Consider the following 13166-nt stretch of genomic DNA (forward strand, 5'->3'; position numbering starts at 1 on the left):
TTTGTGCTGCTGAACATGTCTGAGCAGCTTGACCACGTTGTTGTGTGTCAGGGAGGAAAAATAACAATTACAGCAGCCACAGAGTCGTGCTGGTTTGAGCGTGTTGCTGCTCGCTGGAGTTATACCAGCTCTGTCTGGATGTTAGTTGGAAAACTTTTTCTTTCAGTCGTGAACACGTTACTGAGCGGTTAAAATCTCCGTTTCTGGGCTTCAACGTTGGCAAATAGCTGAGTGAACTCGGCGCTGAGTGAGAGAAGTGTTTAGTTTGTCCGAGACAGCAGAGCTGCAGACACCGGCAGCAGACGCTGGAAAAAACACAAAGGAGGGGGCGCTTAGGCTCAACGCTAACGCCGCAAAGCATCATGGGAGTTGTAGTCTTTGCTGTAAAATCGGCCAGCGGGTCAGATTTCATATATTTTTGATATTTATCTCACGGCCCACATAAAAATGCCCCTTGTGTCTGTCACATGTGCTTTACAGGCTAAATGAAAGGCCACCTAGCCCCTATCACCCCATGTGGCCAGAATATTCCACTTGCAACTTCAGAGTGCCGGTCCGGTATGTTGGACTTGAGCTGACGTACCTGGTGCTGCAGTCTAGTTGCAGCACATTTCCTGCATGTTAAAGGTCATGAACACAGCTGATTTGATTTTGGTGATGAATCGCTCCTGTAGAGACTAAGGAAGGCTGGGAGATGTTTCAGCTGTTGGATCAAGGCAGAAGGATTCAATTCCGGACCTGGAGGGCCGGTACACAGCTTGCTTTAGTTTTAACTTTGTTTCAACACACCTGAGTTCAATCAGCACTGCAGGTAATTAGCAGGCTTCTGCAGAGCCTGATGAGCTGCTGCACAGGTGTATCAACCACTGAATCAAGTGTGTTGGAGCAGAGAAACCACTAAAACCTGCTGGATAGCGGCCCTCCAGGACCCGGGATTAAGGTGTTAAAAAGACGAACGCACAACAAGGAGATAGATTTTGCTTTTGGTTCTACAAATGAGCACTGGGGGTGCTAAAAGCAAACCAAAGCTGCCTAGTCCCCCTTTAATGTCCAGAAGTGCTGCTTTTACAGGGTTAGGTTTCGGCCCTGTGTAGACACGCACAGACTGTAAAGTTTTAAATGGTAAAATGGTAAATGGCCTGTATTTGATATAGCACCTTCTAGAGTCCTGGAACCCCTCAAGGCGCTTTACAACACAATCAGTCATTCACCCATTCACACACACATTCACACACTGGTGGGGATGAGCTACGATGTAGCCACAGCTGCCCTGGGGTGCACTGACAGAGGTGAGGCTGCCGAGCACAGGCGCCACCGGTCCCTCCGACCACCACCAGCAGGCAATGTGGGTTAAGTGTCTTGCCCAAGGACACAACGACAGCGACAGACTGAGCGGGGCTCGAACCTGCAACCTTCCAATTACGGGGCCTGCATTTAACTCCTGAGCCACCGTCGCCGTTTTAGTAAAATTTCCCAGAAGTTCCTCAAGTGGAATGGTGCCTTATTCTCCACTGAGCCAGAATAAAGAAGCACATTTCTCAGGGCTGGAGGCGGGCTCATGAAGACCAACAACCAATAGAAACGTTTTGCTCTCAGGGGGAGCACAAAGTGAATTCACACACCGCTATTGAACGTGCCACAGCTGGGACACCACGGACAGAGTTAGGGTGGTTCTGTTTTAGCATGTAGCATTTAGCTCTGTCAACTACTGTATGTGATTTGAAAACACTTTCTAGCTTTAGTCTTATGAATAACTTTATCTATCCTGCTGCTGTGGAAAACTTAATAAACCTGTATTTTATTACATGAAAACAGGTATACTGCATAATTAACAAGGTGTGTAAAGCCTGGGGCACACAGAAGACACATGCGCTGCACCACATCACGCCTGCGCCGTCATTTTAGAATGAAGACATTATAGTTACTGAGGGTAGCTACAAGGGGAGCTACAAGGGGAGTGCAACGCCACGTCACAGAAACACCGGTCCACACGGAGGTGCTGATTGTCGGTGCCAGTTTTATTTCAAGCGCAGCTGTTTACAACATTGTGGAGTACTTTACAACAGACGTTGCAACGCAGAACGGCTCTACGGCACAAACCCAGCTGTCAAAAACTGATGAGGAGCTTATAAATGCTACTTGATTACAGTATTGATAACTTTAAAATACTACTACAGTCTTAACATATTCTAATAAATGGCGTACTTGCCCATTTTTAATGAATTAGAGTTTCAAAAAACATGACGGCAAGTCTGATCCTGTTCTCAAGTCCCACGTGATGTTGTGACTATCGTGCAATTTTCCAAGAAGCACTCAGCTGCCTAGCGAGCCCGGTGCGACCATTTCACTTCCCAAAACCGTGATGCTTCCGTGGTGCAGCACATCTGTCTTCTGTGTGCCCCAGGCTTACAGCTCCTGTTTATCGTTGGAAACAGTCAATCCACTGCCACAAAGCTGTGTCAGATGCATGAAGAGTCAGCATGCTGACCTGTACCGTTAAACAACAGCAACAATATACCAGCTCAGTGACCTAGTGGTAGAGTGTCCGCCCTGAGACTGGGAGATCAGGGTTCGATTCCTGATCGGGTCATACCAAAGACTTTGAAAAAATGGGACCCAATGCCTCCCTGCTTGACACTCAGCATTAAGGGGTTGGATTGGGGGGCGTTAAACCACCAAATGGTTCCCGAGCGCGGCTGTGTCTGCAGCTGTGTCCCCCAGGGGATGGGTCAAATGCGGAGAGCAAATTTCGCACACACATCAGTGTGTGTGACAACTAATGGGACTTTAACTTTTTTAACTTTAATTTCTCACTTCGTTTTTCTTAGTTTAATGCTGCAACATGAGGTCAATAGATCCTACCAGAAACGGTGTGTGTGGTGGTGTTTTCCAGGCTGGTTACCATCCACAGGTCTGAGAGAGCGTAAAGAGCCCTCGCACACATGGTTTATAACGCTGTTTATAAACTACGCACAGGTTGGCCTTAAAACATTACAAACTACGTAATCTGTGTAGATGAGCTGTCTTCCTGCAGAACATCAGAAAACAGGAAGCCATTGTGTTTTTGCACAACACTGATAACAAGTTACACATGATCTATAAACTCCAGAGAAACCAGTTTCTGGGATGTCCGCTGCACTGGAGTTCTGGGTGAACAGCTCGCTGTTAGCAAAGCTGGAGGCATTAAGGAACTTTATTATCATTTAAAAAGGAGCTTGTTTTCCCGACAGGCTTCACAAGGAAAACTGAGATTGCTGAGTCACAGTGTTTGTGCAACAGCGAGAAAAGAGACCCTGGGAAGGGAAACTGTTCTGCATGTCATCCCAGCTCAGCAGGAAAGTCCTACAGGGGCGGAGAATGTTTTCCTATGCTCACAGCTGACATGCTATGAGATATCCTAACGCTGAAGCCCAGCATGTTTCTGTTTACAGCCTGATGAATACCACATGATGCTAAAGGAGCACTAAAAAGTGCTGCATTAAATAAATGTTATGGCTGTTGGAACACTCCACCTGTTAGTGCAACTGTGTTTACACTCTTATCTTATTTTGTGTGTATTTATTATTCTTCTGTGTGTGATTGACACCAACGGTGCTACAGATGGAAATCCCGACATGCTCTCCTGTGGTTTCATATTACAACATTAATGTGTGTTGTCTGGTTTTTATAAATAAAACTGATGCAGCAGTTTAGGATCTGCGCACAGAGCGTGATGCTGGAGCACATGTGGGTCATAAAACATGTCTGTTGTCCTGTTGAGTAGACGTTTAAGTTTTCCCAGTGTTAAAGGGGTATTCCACCCAAAAATTAAATTTTGTCTGTTGACGAATTTCCCAGCATTTGGTAAGTGGGGAAAAAGTCATTTTAACCAGCCCAGTCATTCTCCTGACCCGGTGTCGGTACAGGGTCGACCCGGGGTCCTTCGACTGCCGATGACGTCAAAGTAGTTGATTGGCTGAACATGAAGCTTACGGAAGTGACGTTATCACGTTATGATTTTGATTGGTCAGAACAAATTTGCGGTTGTATTAGCGGTTGTAGTCCTGTAGTCCAAAATCAACACTTTTTGGAGGAAATATGTTTGAATTTCTAAATGAAATGTAAAATATAAGCAAATGATAAACGGTGACCCTCAACAGCTCTTGATGTTGATGAAATGGGGCAAATTATTATATAAGAACTTTATTGAAAGACACCAAGCAATATTTTGAGTCAAAGAATGTATTTAGATAACAACTAAGGAAATATACAGACGAACTCCACATTCATACAAACAGATATGGCTTCACATGTAAGAACTGTTCTATTGTTTGTCAGTCCGATGTTGGTTTTATGCAGTTTCACATTCTTTATAAAACAAAGATAATATGGTGTTTTACTAACAAATTACAATTATAAAGAAAACATTTAGGTGTTAACAAACAAGAATTTATTAACAAAACTGCTGATGTCTTTCCAAAACGTATGTCTGAAAGCCGAGTAGATTCGCAGTAATGTGACGTCATCGGCGGTCGAAGGACCCCGAGCCGATCCTGCACCGCAGATCCTGTACCGACACCGGGATCACTACTGAGTGATTTTTAAGGACAGTTTTACTTCCAATGCTAGTTGGATCCATTCCCTTACTGTGTTTTAATGCTAAGCTAAAGCTAAAGGGTCCAGAGAATGACTGGGCAGGTTTAAAACAGTTTTCCCACTTATTCAACTCTGGAAAATTTGTCAGCAGATAAATTTTCATTTTTGGGCATCACATCTGTGTTTTTAGCTTTTGGGATGTTGGTGTTTAGATGGATGTAAATCACGTTTCTAGCTTAATATGTTATTTTCTACATATTCTGAAACTATTCCAGTTGAGGTTGAGTCAACTTGTGACATTGCAGTGTGTCTGTTGGCCCCTCAGGCATCCTGTTCAGAAGGTAAGCTGTTCAACCACTTGGAGACGGTTTGGCGTTTCAGCCCGGGCCTGCCTGGTTACCCCCGAACCTGCACTGTGGACTTTGCTGTGAGTATTACCGGTAGTGGTCTCAGCGTGGCATACCTGTAGTGCTGCGTTTCATGCTGCCACGCACAGCTCGGCTGCCAACTTTAACTCGTCTCTGTCCTTCCCTCCCTCCTCAGATCTCTTTTGAGTTTCGCTCCCTCATTCACTCCCAGCTCGCCCACGTTTTCTTTGACGAGGTAGTGAAGAAGATGGTGTCGGCATTTGAACGTCGTGCCTCCAAGATCCACGGAGCAGAGACACCCATCCCTCGTGAGCTCATGTTCCACGAGGTTCACCACACGTAGCAACAGTCGCCTGACAGCGTGAACACAGACACACAAACACAACGCCAAAGAGACAGAAGACACTTCCTGTGCTCGAAGTGAAAACTGCAGTGCCTTTCCTACGACAATGTAATTAGTTTATAGAGCCAGTGTTGATCTGGCAGCTGATTGTCACCTTGGTGCTAAACTCCTGAAAAGTCTAGTGTCAGAGTTTGATCTGGCCCTGAACCCAGCTGTGTGACATCACATTAGGGACGTCCCCTCTCCCTGTCAGCCAGTTACAGACACGACTGAAAACCGAGACGAATCGGTGCTCCACCAGCACTGTGTCACTCACTGCTAGATTATTTGCACAGTTCTGACATTTGACATTAGATCGTCAAAGAAGATGCCTTCGTATCTGATAAAAGGCAAGTGAAAGTCCTGCTGGATTCGGTGTGTCAGTATTTTATATGTTTTTAAAATGCTGAATGGTTTTCTACAGATTTTTTAAAATACCCTTTAAGGGTTTTTTGACACTTTTCAGCAAACTCCTGCTAATTCCAGCGCGTCGGGATTTGATCCCCTTCCTTACAAGTCATTGGAATAGGTCATAATGCACTGAGAGAATTATTACTGGGCATTTCTGAGCTTTTCATCAACAGGTAGCAGTTTTTATTTTGGTCACTATGAAACATTTTCTAATCTCTGGCTTTATGTATAAAACAGAAAAGGGTTAGAGAATTATATTTTAAAAGTCTAAATCAAATAAGAAATTTTAAAGAACATATAAGCTAACCATTAGCATAGTAGCGATCTAACATGACTAAAGTAATCGGGGTGGGCTGGGGTGTTTATAATGTAAAAAGGAGATGATATAAAACCAGAAGCACTGATAATCAGTGACCCTTCATCTGAAGCATCCCAAACATCAGGTCCACGTGGCGTTAAGGTTCAACTGGAACCTGGATGCTTATCTGGGTCATCTTGTACTCCAAAGGGCACAAAAATAAAGTATTAAGCCCCCCTCGACCCCCAGACACACCATCTGAACGGTTGTTACTTGATGTTCAAGTGGAGGCAGTTTGTAACGCTCTGTACTCCAAAGCTCATGATTATCAGTGTTGGATCCTGGAGCTGTTAGATCATGCACCATGAGGTGTGTGTGTGTGTGTGTGTGTGTGTGTGTGTGTGAGTGAGTCTTGTTCTGTTAGGTGTTATGTATCTAATGTCTAAAGGTTCAGCCAAGCAAGCAGCCCCCACCCCAGTCCATGTGTTGGTGTCAGGGTCCAAACCAGCAGCTGGTCAGACACCACGGGCTGACATTTGTTAGACTCCAGAGGGCGGATGCTTTAAACGTCTGCTTCCAAGTCTTTTAGCTTAACTAAGCTTCAGATGTGCTTCGTCAGTCTCGGTGGAGCTTAGATGAATTCAGTCACAGCAAGACGACAGGTTTCCTGTATCTACAACCTCCCCTTGGATGCTGGGATTCTTCCCAACAGAAATATGACCGTCACCGACTGACCCGAGTTTTAGCATCCGTTTGATAAATGTGGGCCCAGACCTCCCATCACCGTGATCATGTTTCCATGACAACTTGAGAAACGGTCACAACTTTACCTGTTGGACCTGCTCTTTGCCTCCAGGCAGTGAATTTATCCAGTTTTAAAGGAACATTACTCATTTTATTTATTTTTTAGTTTAAATGTAATCTTGCATTAGAAACTGCTAGATGACACCTATGTTGTTAAACACAGGTGGTTTCTGCCTTGTTTGTATTTCACATATGCTGCAGTTTTCTGTCCCGTCTCCTTTATCTGCTTTATAGAGACTGATTGTAAATGTTAACTCAGGCGGCTTGGTGTGTATATATTAGTTTTGCTATTACTTTTATCTGTACTCTGTAGATGACTTGTTTCATGTCTGCTTTCGAGTTTGTGGAAAGAATTTGGGATATAATTGTCTGCTGACTGATGTCATGTGCCAGCTGCATGCTGTATAAACTATTTTTTTTCTAAACAATGGTGTTTTTCTTCTCACAGTGCTTGTTTAACCACCTGTAGTCATTCTGCTCCCTCAACTTTTAATAAGGACATTAATGAATCCAGATAAAGGATGTGAATTAAAATCACATCTGCCTATCAGATGTAACCAGATCACCACAGCTTAAAGGGACTTTTGAATTTTTATGCTCGCGATTGCCCCCTCAGGTCAAAAGTTTCAGCTTCAATTGTAGGCTCGTGCACGAGGCGCGCATGCTGTACGTGCACACTCCTTAATGAAAATAACACCTGAGACAGTCCTGTGTGTGTGTGTCCCAGAGGACAGAACACGCATTTAATTAAATTATTTGGTTCTGTACCTTTCTCTTCAGCACAGCCGACAAAGGTTTATGATGGGTCAGTCCTCCTGCATGCTCAGATCATTCCCTTCCCTTGCTTCCAAAATTGTTTCAAAATGAAAGTTGAACCCACATCTTATCTGAATTCAATGCCGTTCGGCGAGTCTCAAATAAAAATGTGGGCATTTTACTGTAAAAAAAATACCATTAATGTAAAAAAGAAACTAAAACTATGTTCATATCCAGAATCAAACCCAGGTCTCCTGCATGGGAGTCACATTTTTCAAGGTGAGCTACACTCTAGTAACAGTCAAAGGATCTATTTTGTTGCTAATTTGCAGGAAATATCTAGAAGAAAGTTCTACAGAAAGTAGCTAAGGGTCCTCAGAAATGTAGCTAGCTTTGTCATTAGGAACAGCGACAAAGTGGCACTGCCTCCCTCTCTGCTGCTAAAGCTACAGATAGCAAATGCTACGGGCTATGCCTGAGCGTGAACGCGCATGAAGCAGCCTGTTCAACCCGAGCATCTCTCTTTTTCTGTGATTTTACAGAAAAACAGGCAGTCACAGTAAAAATGCCGGGCTCATTCTACAGGACCAGGGCATTGCAGGAGAATGTATGAAGAAGAAATTTATTTCTATGCATGTTTTGGCTGTCAAACTTCCATAATGCCCCTTTAAAGAAGTTCTCTAAACTGAGGCTCCAACAGGTAAATGGCCTACTCATGCCACACAGGACCAAAACTCTCAGTCTAACAAAAGCTGTTTATTCAAATTACCAATGACAATTATATTTATAAAAACAAAACAGAAATGATCACTACAACACAGACATGGGTGCTAAAAGCCTTCTCTGGTCCAATAAACGACTGTTTCACTGTATTTCAGCCTGGGAGTTGCTGTGGAAGTGAGCATGTGGGACACTTCTGCACCAACTGAACTGTGGCTTGCTTTGTTAGCATGATCAGATGTTGCATACACACCAAAAACAGGCATGTGTTCAAATGAACACAGGTGGGAAATTTCAAGGCCCCCCCCCCCCCCCCCCAGGCTGAAACAAACTGGTGTTATCTATTCAGATGAATCCTGTTAGCGTTTCCCTCAGTATTTTACACGATGAGTGATGTCGGCGTGGAGTATTGAGGACTCTGGTGTACCATCTGGGCTCAGCTCCATCTTTTGGGCCGTCAACCATTTGAAGCTTTAACATAATCATGGTCGGTTTCCCTGGAGGCAGCTCTGCTCCACCTCCAGCAATCTGATAACTCAGTCTGTACAATGTCAGGAGGGCTGGCTTAGAAACCCATACCACCTCCCATTCCTCCCATACCACCCATTCCACCCATGCCTCCAGGCATCTCCTTGTCCTCCTTGGGTATTTCCGTGACAACGGCCTCTGCAGTTGAGAGCAGAGATGCAACTCCCGCAGCATCCAAAAGCGCTGTTCTCACCACCTGTAGGAAGGAGAAAGAGGTCAGCTCTTCTGCTGAACACCGCCACCTGCTGCCATGGGGAGAGATGACCGTAATTTCTGTTGCGTACCTTGGTAGGGTCGATGATGCCTTTCTCTACCATGTTGACAAACTCTCCTTGCATGGCATCATAGCCTATTTCTGGTGGTCCCTGCAAGATCTTCTCCACCACCAGAGAACCCTCCACTCCAGCATTTTTGGCGATGGTCAAGGCAGGAATACGAAGCGACCGTCTGATGATGTCCACACCTGAACGGAAGACACAAACTTAGGACCGTAGCAGTTCCATGAACACACGAAGAGCCAACTGCACTCTACTCACCGATCTTCTGGTCACTATTGGCAGTTTTGAGGGCATCAAGTGCAGGAATACAGCGCAGCAGAGCACAGCCTCCACCGAGCACGATGCCCTCCTCCACTGCAGCCCGCGTGGCGTTCAGAGCGTCGGTCACACGGTCCTTCTTCTCATTCACCTCTACGTCACTTGTTCCTCCCACCTAAAGAGCAACAAAGGTGTCAGTTTTGTTGTTCCTGCAGAAAAAACATCTGTTAGCAGCAGCAAGTCAAACCTTCAGCACAGCCACACCATCCGATAGCTTCGCCAGCCTCTCATTGAGCTTCTCCTTTTCATAGTCACTGGTGGTGTGCTCCAGCTGCTCAGCAATCTCTGCTGCGCGTTTCTCTATGTCAGCAGGGTTGCCTCCACCCTTCAGTAGCAGGGTATCATCTTTGGTGATCTGCACCTCACCGACTTTGCCAAAGTCATGAGCCTGGATGTCCTCAAGAGCCAGACCCAGAGCTTCATCACCAAACACCTGCAAAAGGGAGGAGAAAATCAATAACATACAGCGAGGATCGAACTCCAGCCTTAAAAATAACGCTGAATCAGAGAGTTGGACTAACAGTGCCCCCGGTGGCGATGGCCATATCCTTCAGCTGATTCTTCCTGTTGTCACCGAAGCCTGGAGCTTTAACAGCGACCACCTGAAGCCCAACCTTTAACCTGAAAGGCACACCAATGATAAGTAACCATCTGTTTAAATCCTTACGCCATGACGAGGTCCAACACTTCACCAGGTTCTGCTGGGATCATGTAACAAACAAGACGCACCTGTTAAGAACCAGGGTGCTCAGGGCTTCTCCGTCCACATCCTCAGCAACAATCACCAGAGGTTTACGATGCTGGTTGGCGATCTCTAACGCTGGCACAATGCTCTGGACACTGGAGATCTTCTTTTCACTAAGCAACAGGTAAGCATCCTGGAACTCACACTTCTGGCCTGAGCAGAGAGAGAACACACATGAGATCAGTTAAACATCAAAAACCACCCCTACCACGAAGACTGATTTGCCTTACCTTTTGCGGTGTTGATGAAGTAAGGCGAGATGTAACCACGGTCAAACTTCATACCCTCGATGATCTCCAGCTCGTCCTGCAGAGTCTTCCCGTCCTAATTTGAGACACGTGAAACATTACCCATGGCCTGTATGCGTTTTAAACCTGATGACCAGCCATCAAAGGGAGTCAATGACCAACCTTTACTGTGATGACTCCTTTGCGACCAACTTTCTTCATGGCGTTGGATATAATGTTACCGATCTCTACGTCTCCATTGGCAGAGATCGTAGCAACCTGAAATGAGATTTCACATTTAACCATCAGGTTTACTTTCCAGACACTCAGGTGAGCATGAACAATTAAGCCCAACCTCATCATACCTGTGCTATCTCCTCTGGAGTCGTAACAGGCTTGGACAGATTCTTCAGCTCGTTGATGACAGCTTCCACAGCCATCATGACCCCACGGCGGATCTCAACAGGGTTTGCACCTTTGCTGATGTTATCAAAGCCTTCCTTAGCAATGGCGCGAGCCAGCACCGTAGCTGTGGTTGTGCCATCGCCAGCCTCTTCATTGGTGTTGTTAGCCACATCCTGCACAAGCTTGGCTCCAATGTTCTTGTACTTGTCCTTCAGGTCAATACTTTTGGCCACCGTCACTCCATCCTTGGTGACCTTGGGACTTCCCCAGCTCTGCTCAATGATCACAGTGCGACCCTGAAATGAGAAAAGTGGAGAAAAACTTTATAACAAACACCATGGTTAAACATCTTTATACAATGTCGCTTTTGCCTAAAATATTTGTTGGCAAGAAGATAAATTACTATTCTTTTAGAGGTCTTAATATTTTTTTCTGTGAATGTGCTGTGGTCTCTAGAATGAACGCCTTGTGAGGTCTTCTGTGGAATAAAAGCTCTCAGACTTCTGTTTTAATGGTTAGCATCTACTAGCCGAGATGTGCTCTACTCTCTCCTGGCCACTAAACCAAAACAGCCTTCCCCAGCCTTTTTCTCAGTAAATGCAGAAAACTTTTGGTTTAAGACTATTTTTATGTTCAGACTGCATGCAAATCTCAGTGACTGATCATATTTCAAAAATAAAAGACAATAAAGCAATACATGTTAGAATTTTTATTTTTTTTTTTACCTTCGGACCCATTGTGACAGCCACTGCATCAGCCAGCAGGTCCACCCCCTGCAGCATGAGGGCACGGGCATCAGCCCCAAACTTCACATCTTTGGCGTAGGCTCGTGTGAGGTGAGGAGCTAGAACCCGACTCAAAGGCCTGACCTGCTTCATAATTGTGGGTAAACGAAACATCTCTTAAAAAAAGAAAAGAAAAAAAGATTAATAAAGTTGCACTTCAATAATTGACCAACTGTGATAAATGGTATGGACCAAATTATACAGAATAAATGGATAACTAAAGTATCTGGTCCTGGAATAAATACATATTTCACGTGTAACAGCTAGCCATGAGAGTTTATGTTCTTAGAAATGTAATGGCTTTAAATGCTTGCCTAATGATTTATCCACCTAACAGTTAAACATGAACACAGCTCCTAATCATTCCTGATTCTGATCACCATTTTTGTCATCCTATTTGAACTTATTCCCCATCTCCTGCTATTATTCAACACACTGTCAGATTGATGATGGAACATTTTAACTAGTCTGGTAGTTAAACTGATCACGTGACATTTATCTGTAGAACCACTCAGAAAGATTTCAAAGTTCTCTGAAAAGTTCAAAGAAAGTTCTTAGAAAATAATTTTATGTTAAACAAACGAGAACGTGTAACGAAACTTTAGAGAATTTCAAAATATATATATTTTTAAATATTTTTTGGTTGTTGCCCCCACGTGCGCTGCAGCTCGTGCCTGACAAGGTCAAAAGAAGCACGCCGCACGCGCAGAGCAGCCTCCTCATCCCTACACCTTGAAGGGGAGTATTAACTCCTGCCGCGAGTACAATCACGTGGGCCAAATCAAACTGATCCAATTCATTATGAAATAGAAGAAAACGGAATCCGTTACAGTGGAAGGGTTAGCATTAAACAACGCGGTTACGAGGATATTCCAAATGTGTGTTAAAGGCCGTAGAGCCGTTTCAACCAAAATGTCCTTGTAGTTTGGCCGGAGTGCAGCGAGCTCAGATGAACAGCTATCTCACTATGAGTTAACATTAAGACAACATATGCAGACGGAAGCAGCTGCCAATGAGACACACGTCGTGGTTTGGCCATTTAAAACAACTCTTTTCGACTTACCTGCGAGGTTAGAGCGTGTAACTTGCTAAGACTGTCAGGCAGCTTGGTGTACGGAGGAGAGGAGGAACAGCCGAACAGAAGAGCAAGAGCAGCTACAGGACTGCACATGGTCTACTACATCCGGGTTATTTACCGGGCCGCCCGGGACTCTGTATAAACATACCTGTGTAAACTAAGCGTTACATTTCGTTTAATGACATGATTCACATCAATAATCCTTCATTAAACTGATTTATTTTCAATGTATTCCTGCGTTCTGACCAACTGTGTGATTGTTTACTTGTCTTTTGTAGAAATAATTGTTATCTATGCTCGTTCCCGGTCTGACAGTTCCAGAATGTTCTCGTGCGCAATTGGAGGAAAAAACAAAGGTCAAAGTTGACATTGTGCAACATTGCGCCTGCTTAGAGAACTCAATTTCAATTAAATAAATGAGAAATCATTTGTGATTAACTTTACTCCATTCTAATCTACGCGAATAACGCGAGTGTTTATGAAAGAGA

At 44.5% G+C, this 13166-nt stretch overlaps 2 protein-coding genes across 2 annotated transcripts in view; one reads left to right on the forward strand and one right to left on the reverse strand.

Moving 5' to 3' along the window:
* coq10b (coenzyme Q10B) overlaps positions 1-5516 on the forward strand; it is a 41657-nt gene extending 36141 nt beyond the window's left edge. Inside the window, exons 4-5 of the mRNA XM_015965768.3 lie at positions 4901-5002; positions 5119-5516. Of these exons, the coding sequence (XP_015821254.1) occupies positions 4901-5002; positions 5119-5286 (270 nt within the window). The 3' untranslated portion in view covers positions 5287-5516. The remainder of the gene's footprint in view (positions 1-4900; positions 5003-5118) is intronic.
* Positions 5517-8651: 3135 nt separating this feature from the next.
* Positions 8652-12797, reverse strand: hspd1 (heat shock 60 protein 1). The gene is made up of 11 exons (XM_015965762.3): positions 12664-12797; positions 11541-11716; positions 10776-11111; positions 10594-10689; positions 10414-10507; positions 10168-10336; positions 9960-10059; positions 9626-9871; positions 9379-9553; positions 9127-9305; positions 8652-9038 (listed from the first exon to the last, which is right to left on the reverse strand). Exons 2-11 carry the CDS (start codon positions 11712-11714, stop codon positions 8880-8882), a joined length of 1728 nt encoding a protein of 575 aa, XP_015821248.1. The 5' UTR covers positions 11715-11716; positions 12664-12797; the 3' UTR covers positions 8652-8879.
* Between the last annotated feature and the right edge of the window lie 369 nt (positions 12798-13166).

Source organism: Nothobranchius furzeri, chromosome 14 (genome assembly GCF_043380555.1).
Source record: "Nothobranchius furzeri strain GRZ-AD chromosome 14, NfurGRZ-RIMD1, whole genome shotgun sequence".
Classification (NCBI taxonomy): Eukaryota; Metazoa; Chordata; class Actinopteri; order Cyprinodontiformes; family Nothobranchiidae; genus Nothobranchius; species Nothobranchius furzeri.

Excerpts from the sequence above, each read along its gene's own strand:
- hspd1 (XM_015965762.3), bottom strand. The coding sequence starts at position 11,714 with ATGTTTCGTTTACCCACAATTATGAAGCAGGTCAGGCCTTTGAGTCGG. Across the intron at positions 10,060-10,167 it reads AGCACCCTGGTTCTTAACAG|GTTAAAGGTTGGGCTTCAGG; the intron begins GTGCGTCTTGTT and ends TGTGCCTTTCAG. Across the intron at positions 9,306-9,378 it reads CAATAGTGACCAGAAGATCG|GTGTGGACATCATCAGACGG; the intron begins GTGAGTAGAGTG and ends TCTTCCGTTCAG.